The sequence below is a fragment of the Molothrus aeneus genome, chromosome 4 (genome assembly GCF_037042795.1).
Source record: "Molothrus aeneus isolate 106 chromosome 4, BPBGC_Maene_1.0, whole genome shotgun sequence".
Classification (NCBI taxonomy): domain Eukaryota; kingdom Metazoa; phylum Chordata; class Aves; order Passeriformes; family Icteridae; genus Molothrus; species Molothrus aeneus.
Genome location: NC_089649.1, coordinates 4,709,360 through 4,720,149, shown reverse-complemented (window position 1 = coordinate 4,720,149; position 10,790 = coordinate 4,709,360). Strand labels below are relative to the sequence as shown.

Sequence of the window (10,790 nt, the reverse complement as noted above, 5' to 3'; positions counted from 1 at the left end):
AATTTCTTTCTGTGTTCTTCTTTCATGTCTCTCATGCCTTTCTTTCACTTTCATTTCACAGTAGCCAAGAATGGGTTGAAGAAATGATTCATCTTCCTCTTTTAGTCCTGGCAAAGGTTACAGAACGGCTCCAAGGCGCGGGTTTTCTCTGACTTCTAATGCTAACAAGTGATGGCTTTCCACCAGTAATAGCAAATACTTGGCATATTTGTATCTAGACAGGATATGAGCCTCCATCAGGAACATTTTTTTGGAGTGCTTTTGCTATTTCTACATATGTGTATGAGTAGGTACCCTGGAGCTTTATACTAATCTGTTGTGGTCCAGTGCCATAAATAGAGGAAAGCCTCGTTTTGCCTGAGAGCAGAACTGTGGGAAGACACTAGGACCTTTTTGGATGTCTGGAAAGCAGGCAGCTACTGAACTGAATTAACCTGGAGCTGTGCAGCTTACAGCCATTTAGGCTATGCTAGGTCTAGCTCCAGCTCCAAAAAACCTTCTATCAGAGAGGCTGGCTGTGTGATGGTAAGGAGATTGGTGGAGAAGCTGTCTGAGCGTCCAGACTGCCACTGTTGCCAGTAAAAGTAGGCATTTTGTGTGGAGACAGAAAGACTGATCCCAGATTCTCAGCAGCTGCTTGGTGGGCAGCCAGGAGGAGGGGGATGGAGAGAGAGCAGCAGCTCACAGCCTGCCAAAGAGATGGTTTTGTTTGCTTGTTAAAATTGCGTGATTTACTGTGGCTTAATTAACAATGAAACCCAAATGAAGACAAGTTCCCTGTAGCTATGGTCGTGTAACCACTGGGTTGCATCAGCAGGACTTCTCCATCATCAGAAACAGTAGTGGGAGCGGTTTTCTCCTGGGGAGGGAGAACAAGGTAGGAAGGACTAAAACTGTGCTGATTATAAGCAGAACAAAAAGACAGCTATGTCTTGGGGATGGTGCATTATCCCCTATCATTTTGGAGGGGTTTGTTTTGGTTTTTTTTTGCCCAGGGTGGTGGCTTTGGCACTGTGATGGGGCTTGCCTGCTGTTTTCTCCAGGGCTCTGCTGTTGGGAAGCCCAGAGCCCGTGCTTGCTGTGCTGGCACCTGTGAACACCCTCATTCCCCGCCAGGGGCTGCGGCTCTGACATCTCAGACACTTAAAATAAACTGGGTAAAATGAAAAAAAAAAACAACCAAACAGCAGAATAACTTGTGAAATACTTAAGGTAATGATTATTCAACTATACCCCATTTGTCCCTATAAATAACTGCAAATTGACTGAGTTCTGTCAATCCTTTAATACACAAATGTTTAAGTGGACAGACCAGTATCTTGGCTTTTACTTGTTTCAGCAGGTAGGTTTATTCCTCATTTTTCACAGACAAAACCAGAAAAGCAAGGAGCATAAGCAGAGGGTAAACAAAATTTATTCTGAATTTAAGGATAAACAAACCCAACTACATTATGAGTGGGCAATGTTAATTAAGTCTTATGACACATATCAAAGTATTTAAATTCAGGTACTTGGCATAAGTAATTAATGAAGGGATTCTGGGGTAAGTAGTTACTGAGTATTAATACTCTTAAAGCCAAATTAAGTCCGGCTTTTCTTGGTTGTCCAACATAACTTAGGTTGTTCCTCAAGAAATCTGTCATCCCCAACAGGAGCATGTAATGGAACCATCAAAATCTTTGAAAGCAACTTCATTCCTTGCCAGTATTTGTTTTCAAACATTCTCACTCATGTCGTGCTAAAAACAGTGCCAAGGAAGCTGTTGGCTGAACTGGTTTGGTGACTTCTCATCTGCCTGGTTGCTGGTGGCCCCAGAAGGTGCCAAGAGGAAGCTGCAAGATGGATTTGGATCACTGAATTTCAGAAAAAAGGGCCAATTCTGCTGGTACCAAGATGTATACCTCCTTTTTTCTTTTCTTTTTTTTTTTTTTCCTAGCATCACACCGAAGCATGGCAGTTGTGCCTTTTTTAGGGCACTTCTACATGAAAATATCAGCTGCCATCAAATGTTTATTGGCTTTCCATTTATGTTAGTGACTGGCTCAGCTGCATGTAGTCTCCTAAGGCATGTTCAAAGAGCTGTTTTTCTTCTCAGCTTTATCATTGTCAGCTTTGTTATCAGAGGAAATTTATTAGCTTCTTTGGAGTTTTCATTCTTAAACCTTTTCTGTTTTCATTCCTCTGGAATATAGCAGATGTTGGAATTCATACATTTATTTCTGTAGTGATGCAGTTTGCACATGTAAAAGCAAGCAGCTCTATTAATTAGCTAGTTAGACTTAACTATGGACTGGTTAGTCTATCACTGAACTTTGTTACAATAACAGAATAATTCATCTGCCACAGTGTTAACAAGTACTTCCAGGGTGAGAATAAGACTGTTCTTGCACAGTCTTGTGGAAGTAGGTCCTGTCAAACAAAGCTTGCTTCTGTTTTGGCAGGGTGAAAATTTTGGTCAATAGAAATATAGGGTTGATATCATATGTCTGAATTCTGCCAAAGAAATTTTATTTGTAACAACAGATTGTACAAAAAATTAACTTGGTCATAAGGTTTGGGTGTAAAACCAACCCACGGAGATATTGGAGAATAAGGGGATAATAGTTTGCAGGAATGCTGGTAGGAGTTCCTGTATAATTTTAATATTCCACATGATCAATTCTGTGCTAAAGAAACTTTATGACAATTTTTCTGAATGACATAGGGATTGACAAGATAAATAGTGATGTAAGGTCACTGCTATATCAGGTCACTCTACTGGAGTTAAATACAGGGAAACGCTTTTTACCAACCACTAATAAATTGTCCATTTCTCGTGAAAGAACGGCAGAACTTCACACCAAAAAAAAAAGCCTAAGAAAGCTGCCATTCACAGTAAGAGAAAAAGTGGTAAGTGGCATACTGTAGAACAGTCATAGAGAATTTTTTAAAAAGTGCATTGCAGAAGATGAAACTGTTTTATTTAAGCTTCCTTGGAAAGGTAGATTCCTCATCTAGACTGAAAGCTTGCAGCCAGTCTGTTTCTCCTGAATATATACACCTGTTTTTCCCACCTAAGTAAGCTGTGCATTTCTCAAAGATAATCTTTGAAAATCCTGATATTTTAACTTTGCTCCTAGTCAACTGAATGGCTGTCTTGAACCACTAGCAAATGCTACTTGGCTGTGACTAATGAAGAGATCTATGGTAAGAAGGTCTTCTGGGGAATAAATTATAAAATGTCTGCTTTATTTCATCTTTTTCCCGCTTAAGTAATGTTAATATTTGTTAGTATGATGATATTAGACAGAATGGTTGTTCTTCTAGAAGCATGTTTATTTTCTTCCCTGGGAGGTTTATAATATGAAATAATTCCTCAGTTTGTATTGATATCTGCTCCTGATTTCTTTATTTTTCAAAAATGAATGACATACATTATAGTTTCACATGTAGTGGTACAGAGAACTTTAAACAGCCCCATTCAGTGTTAAAAGCACACTGATGTTCCAACTTTGTACATTTTTTTCAACAAAATATTATAAAACATGCAGGCGAAAATATTCTTTTATTTGCATTTCAGATTTTTCTAAATCCCGATCATAATTCAGGGGACTGACCAGAAGTTCATTCTTTTGTCCTGTCATGGTTTGACACTGGCCAAATGCCAGGCACCCATGAAAGCCACTCATTCACCCTCCCCTGCCACAGCTGGACAGAGGAGAGAAAAACCAAATTAACGATGGGGTCATGAGCTGAGGTAAGGGAGAAAATACTCCAAGGGCAAAACAGGCTCAGCTTAGAGGTACAAAGTGAATTTGTTACTAACAGAGTGAGAGGTGGATAATGAGAAGTAAAATAAGCCCTTAAAAAACACCTTTTTTCTCCAACCCCTCCCTCCTTCCCACCAACAGCACAGGGGACAGGGAGGCGGGGGTTTTGGTCAGTTCATCAGTGGAGCTGCTCTTCCACTGCTCTGGCAAAGAGTGAGGAGGCTCTTGTGCATTTCCATTCAAGGTGCAGCTGCCCTCTTCCATGATGAACGTTCTCCAGGGTGCAGTGGAACGGAGAGCAGAGCTGGCCATTTTTAATTGCACATCAGGGACTCTTTACCTACCCAGCAACAACCCCATGACTGCTACATCAGACCAAGAGTCACTGCTCCCAGGACCGTGCTTCTGTCCTCACATGATGGACACTGCCTGGCAGCTCCATGCCAGCACCAGCTGATCAAAGGCTGGGCTCCCCTATAAAGTACAGCCTGCATGAACAGTTTGTGCCCAGAACGTGGCTTTATGTTGTGTTTGGCGCTTAATTTAGCCTTATCAACATCTTTAATAAAACAATAATACATATCTGATTGGAAAGTAACAATTTGATACCTCAGGGGAGGTCAGTGTGTACAGTCCTTTCCTGACAACTTGGAAACCAAATGGCATTCAGAGCTACAAGGGTAGAAAATGTTGTTATCTATACACACTAGTGCTCCCTTTGAGTATGCTTTGTTCTAGGGCTCTTCATGTTCTCAGAAATTACCCCCAACTTTAGCAGCAGGCACACGGTGGTCTTCAGCAGCAGAGGTGAACTTCAGAGAGTGTGGGGCATGGCAGAGAACAGGTGCAGGAAAGGGGCTGTGGCAGGAGGGCAGTGTCACCTCCTCTGGTGAATGGCTTCCTTCTGGTTGAGACCAGAGCCTGCTCCTCCTTTTTCCATCAGTTTCACAGAATTCTCCGAGCCACGCGATGACCAGGGCAAATCTTTGAAAGCAGGCAGTGAAAAGGGGAATCTTAGAACGGTTTGGGTCGGACAGCAGCTTAAAGATCTTCTCATTTCAACCCCCTGCCATGGGCAGGAACACCTCCCACTGGAGCAGCACCGTCCCAGCCTGGCCTTGAACGCTTTGAGGGATGAGGTATCCACAGCTTCTCTGGGCAACGTGTGCCCACTCTCCATTGCTCCTCCACCCTCCTACCGAAGGATTTCTTCCTGGTACCTAATATACACCTGTCCTCCTGCAGTCTGAAGCCATCACTCCTTGTCCAGTCAAAAAGTCCCTCTCCACCTCTCTGGTAGCCCGTTCAGGTACTGAAAGGTGCTATAAGGTCTCCACGAGTCTTTTCTTCTCCAGGATGAGCAACCGGAACTCTCTCAGACTGTCTGCAGAGGAGGCTGGGACCCCGGCGCTGAATGCAGCACTTCAGGAGGGGTCTCGCCAGAGCGGAGGGGCAGCATCCCCTTCCTCACCTGCCGCCCACCGTGCTTTGGATGCGCCCAGGACGCGTTGGGCTTTCTGGGCGGCGAGCTCGCCTTGCCGGCTCGGCTTCACCTTGCGCTCTGCGGGCAGGGCGGCTCTCGGTGCGCGGCTCCCGCCCGCAGCGTCCCTGCGGAGCGATGCCGGGCGCGGCCCCGCCGCGGGCGTGCCCGTGCCCAGGTGCGCGGAGCGCGCTCCCCACGGGGCGGGAGGAGCGATCGGCGGCGCGCACGGCGCGGGCGCGCGCCGGTCCCGCGGGTTTTGTGCGAGAGGCAGCGCGGAGGGGCCGGGCCGGCGTTGATGTCACCGCTGCGGCGGGAGCTGCCGCCGCCCCCGGCCGCAGCAGCCGCCCCTCCGCGCCCGGTGGAGCGCGGGTAGGCGGCGGGGGCCATGCGGCTGCTGCCTCCGCCCGGTGCCCACCGGTGCCCGCGGGGCTGCGCCGTCCGCCGCGGCGGCCGGGCATGGTGGCGCCTGATGCGGGCGGTGCGTGCGTGAGGCAGCCCCCAGCCCGCCGGGCCTGCTTTTGTCCGCGCCGGGAGCATGTGGGTGAACCCCGAGGAGGTGCTGTTGGCGAACGCGCTGTGGGTGACGGAGCGGGCCAACCCCTACTTCATCCTGCAGAGGAGGAAGGGGCACGGCGGCGATGGCGGCGGCGGGGGACTGGCGGGTAAGGGCGGCGGCGGCGGCGGCGGGGCCGGGCGGGGCCCTCGGCGGCTCCCGGGGCGCGGGGTCCCCCCGGGGCCGGGGCGCGGCGCTCCCCGATCCCGCCGGCCTAAGCCCGAGCTCGGGAATGCGCCAAGGCTCCCACGGAGCGGATTCGGTGCGGGAGCCCACCGGTGACCCGTGGCTCCGGACATCAGGGTGGGACTCGCCCCACGTTCTGGGAGAATTTCCTTGCCGAACCTTTAGCGCACGTTCCGTAAAATAAGACAGTGTTGTAATTGAGAAATTTACGAAGAAAACAGATTTGCTTCGGCTTGTCCGTCTTTTTCAGATGTCCTTGTGAAGTATGTTGCCCAAATGCTTTGTTTCCGATTGCTGGCAGCTGGAGACGCTTTAGTAGAGGTTTGGGTCATGCTCATCTAGGTCTTAATAATACTGTGCATGTATGTTCAGCGAGGTCTTCCACCCTTTCTTAAGCAATGCATATGTATTTATATGAGATTGGAGATACAGAACCCAATGTTGTTTCCGCTGGTACTTCTTGAATTGGTACAGAATAATCAAGCTACTTCTCCTGAAACCTGTGCTCTCTTCTTTGCGCACTTCCATGATGATTAGTACTTCAGGCTAAGCAAAATAAACATACGGACTGCATCTGTGTTTGCTTCAAGGTCCTGTACATGTTTACTGTGAGATTAAGTGTTTCTTCAGACCTTCAGTGCTCTATGGACTTGTAAACAGTTCATAATGTAAACTAAGGCACTGCTGTGAGGTGTGTTTTCATTTCAGACTGCTGAGGTCTCCGGTCAGTGTTGTGTGTTGATATATTGCCTGGTTCCTGTGTGGGAAATGACCAGCAGCCACTCCGCATTGGCCCTAGATTTCTAAATTTTTTTGACAATCTTTTGAAGTGTGGACAGGATTGACAAACCCGTAAAAAACGTGTTTTGCCTCAGAAGTTCACCCTTGCTCTGCTTACTGAAAAAAATTTTTGCAGGCTCTCCTTTCACGGATTGCCCCCTGGCCTCTCAAGGTCTGAAAAGACGTTCTTCTACCTTCTGACTTCGTTATCCTTGAATTAGAGATGGTTTTAGATAGCCATCCGTTTTCCAGGCATTTCTCAGTTATTGTGGAAACAGGTTGAGAGTTTGGGCTTCTGTTCTTCAACCTGCTTGCCCAGTGCGTGCATACCTAAGTCTTCTTGCAGCTGTATGTGTAATAGCCTGATTGGTGATACCACTTTACAGATGGAGAAAAGACTTCTGGAAGATCTTGTCCTTGTGTGGAAGTAGGATTCATAAATATGCACTCTTTTTTAAAATTTTTTCTGTGGAGGCCAGAATAAGCCTGTAGCATTTGTTAGAAGTTGAGAATGGGGAAATAGTTATTTGTTTCTGCCTTAACCCCCTGGCTCTTGGAATTTAAATATTTGTGTGCTGTATCCATTATTTTAGTATGTGAATGAAGTCTGTATATTCTGTATATGAGTATTATTTAGAAGGCGAAATTCTCCATATATTTTGAAATCTGCTGTCAATGCTCTTAGCTCTTACCTAGTGCCTGTGCTTTGCCTGGAATTGCAGCTGCTGTGGCATTGAGGTAGTAGCAACAAGTCCATTTCCAGGGGTTTTGTTTGTTTGTTTGTACAGAAAAGGGCTGGTAAAAAGTTGTAGCTTTTTTCAGTATGTTGCCAAAACCATAACCAATCAAACCCCTGTAAGTGACTAATTTGTTAGAGCCAGCAGTGTTCAAAGGAACCTATGGGAAACTTACCAGACCTTGTGCTGAAATGGCAAGGGTTTGTGACACAGTGGCCAACAAAAGGTGGGAGAGGAGGGGAGGGAGGGATGGGTGTAGTCTCCAAGCCACTCCCAACGTGACAGGCACAGTAATAAGTGGAACTTAGGTTTTTTTGGTTTGTTTTTTTTTTTTTTCGTGGAAATGCTGGAATTTTCTGCTGGTTCTGTTAACAGCTGTTCTGCCAGTTAATGGGCAAGGAAGGTGGAGAAAGCCAGTGAGTTGTTCTTGGTAGGAAAGACTGATTAAAAGCAAGGTATTGAGGGACCTAGCTGATCCTGAGACAAAGAATGAAGCTGCTGACATAGTAAACAGGACACATAATTTGTAGTAGTCATAGCATTTAGGATGACCCTTTGGAAACTCCCTAGATGATACTGACCTTGTGACAAGGGTGGAGCTTACCTGGTCAAAAGTAAACAGGGAAAAAAAGAACTTTTGGTGGGGTAGGTTGGATTTTTTTTCTCCTTTATTAGCGACATAACACTGAAATTTGCTCAGATATAATCTAATAAGTTAGCCACCCATGAATATGGTATAAAATTTGGCTTAGTTGCTCTGTGGGAAACTAACTTACATGTCCTTGAAGTTGACTAGAAATATTGTATACAAGATTTTTAACTGTGCTAGGGATGATCTCAATTCCTATTTGCAAGAGAGGATGTAAATACAGCTGTCCTTTTTTTTTTTTTTGTGATCTAACTTTTGCTGACTTATACTCCCTCATTATTGACTCTTGAAGTCATTTGTCTTGAATTGTGGAGTGAGAATTGACTTTCAAATTGATGGGACTGTGGGTAAGATGACATTAGATGGCTTCACCGTGTAACTTAAGCAGTGGCTAGACAATGAGAAGCATTGATTCTCTGGCACTGCCCTCAAATCTAGGTTTGCCATCAAACTGTCATCACCAAACTGATCAGGGTTAAGTGCAATGCCCTTCTCTCCATCTGTGAACAGGGCAAACTTCTTTTGGCACGTCAGTCTAAAGCCAAGTATTTTATGTAGCCTTGGGGGTGGGTGCAAGTACTTCTTGTTGGCTTTATGTTGGAGCAGAAGAACAGTACTGGAGTTATCTGTTCTCCTGGATCCACTCTGAGTGCCCCAATGCTTTGCAGGAAAAGGAGTATCAGCCACTTTGGGGGAAGGGGTGAAAAATCTGCTTTTCTCCTCTTGGCCTTGGTTTATGTAGCAGTTGAACAGAGAAACTCTTATTTAAATACTTGTTTGGACATTGGAGACATTTTCTCCACTATGTTGTATTGTAACAAGTTAGGAGAATGATGATAGTGATCTTTTAGTGCATTAGGGCAGTGCTGATTAGCGAGTCCATAGAAGTCATTTCTGCTAACAAGGTGTGTTAGATCAATGGTTTGCTTCAGAGATGGAGCTTTTCTAGTAAGCACTGTGGATCCATTTTTGTACTGAATAAAATCTGGACTCATTTAAGTTATTGTGTCACTGTCATTGCCAGTCACATCAGTGTGGCTTTTCTTCCTAAGCGTGCCTTAATTGAAGGGCTGCTTGGATTTTATTTTCCTTTTTAACAAGAAGAAAATAGAAAAGATTTTAAATTGGATTTTAAATTGGATTTTCATAGCTGTTCTGCAAACTCACATTATCTTGCATCACTGCATTAATCTTCCAGGACAAGACCAAAAAATGTACTTTTCTGCTTTAAAGGTATTTGATGGTTGATGAGCTTTCTCTGTAATTAAATTGTTTCATGCCTTGCACATAATGCCATGCCCATATTTTGCTTCTGTGTGACCCTTGGTCAGGAGTTTCATCTTCCTTTTGTTCACCAACAGGGAAAAAAAGTATTTTATTTCCTCATATTCTTCTTGCTTCTCTGGGCAGCCGGGTCGTTTGGCCTGGATGACATAATTCCTTCTTCAGAGGAATGTGGTGTATTTATTTCCACAGCAGCCTGCATCATCTGTTGTTGTATGCAATCTGTAGCAGAGGCATTTGGACAGAGCATGAACCCAGATCTCTGCCATCATTTGGGCACTGTGCCCTCTAGGACACTATTACTTTATGGATGTAAAGATCTTGAACGTGTCATAAACTTTTCAAACAACTAAAAGGTCATGTTATTAAGTGTATCTTGCATCAGATGCAACAAATAGGTTTAAAAATGCCTCTTAACTGCTCTCTGCTCTACTGTGATAATGTTTGCCAAACTCTTCTACTTCAAGACATTATAGTAAGGAATTATTCTACCTGGTAATGGATGGCAGAGCAGTGAATTCACTTGGAGCTTACAGGAGGAGAGACTGAGGTGTGGTACAGTGAGCTGGTGGCTGCTGTGCTCCTTTTGCCTGTGTACATTTGTGTGTGTGAAGTAGAGATTAAACCCTAAGTGACTTTGTTGAAAATGTTATTGTGAGATCTCTGAATCCCAAGGGAAGTAAGTGGTTCTTAGCAAGATCTGCTTTCAGAAGTGAATTATTTTGCAAGTAGGGTATATGTACTTACAGCTGGGACAGTGCCTGTGTGAGAGATGCAGTAGGAGTTCTAAGTCCGTGCCATGTGGCCAAGAATGATTCAAATGTTTAAGCAGAAGAGAGCAGATGGAAATGTGCTGACTTCTGGTGATAAAAGGATCTGATGAAATACTACTTCTCCCCAGATATTTTTGCAAAAGGAGTTGTCATTTAATTTCCACACTGGAAAGGCAAAAAGGAGAGGTTCTGAGCTTGGCTGGCTGATATGACATATCAATGTCAGATCTAATATAATTTTTAATGCTGTGACGGTGTTCTAAATTGAAAAGCTTTTCTGCAGCCTTGCTGGACAACACAATTAGTATTTCTCATTTGGAGCTAAGACTCTGTCTTGCTCACAGCCTCTCTGTTCAGAGAGTTGAGGAAGAGATTACTTGAGAACTTGTTTATGCTTAAGACTTAGAAAAGCTTTTGGCCAGTTGATCATCTGCCTGAACAAAGTATGGTCCATGTTTTAACAAACCTGACACTTTCTGCCTTTGTTGACTCAAGCAGTTGGGATTTTGCATGTCAGACTTGAGTACAAAGCACGTGCTTTCTGATACTTGAAATTCAGTGTTTATCAAAATGGATGCAATTAGCATAATGGATGG

The 10,790-nt window shown here is 44.7% G+C and overlaps 1 protein-coding gene across 1 annotated transcript in view; it reads left to right on the top strand.

Annotated features, from left to right (window-relative positions):
* The first annotated feature begins 5,662 nt into the window (after positions 1-5,662).
* TBC1D9 (TBC1 domain family member 9) overlaps positions 5,663-10,790 on the top strand; it is a 46,794-nt gene continuing 41,666 nt past the window's right edge. Inside the window, exon 1 of the mRNA XM_066549463.1 lies at positions 5,663-5,894. Within this exon, the coding sequence (XP_066405560.1) occupies positions 5,768-5,894 (127 nt within the window). The 5' untranslated portion in view covers positions 5,663-5,767. The remainder of the gene's footprint in view (positions 5,895-10,790) is intronic.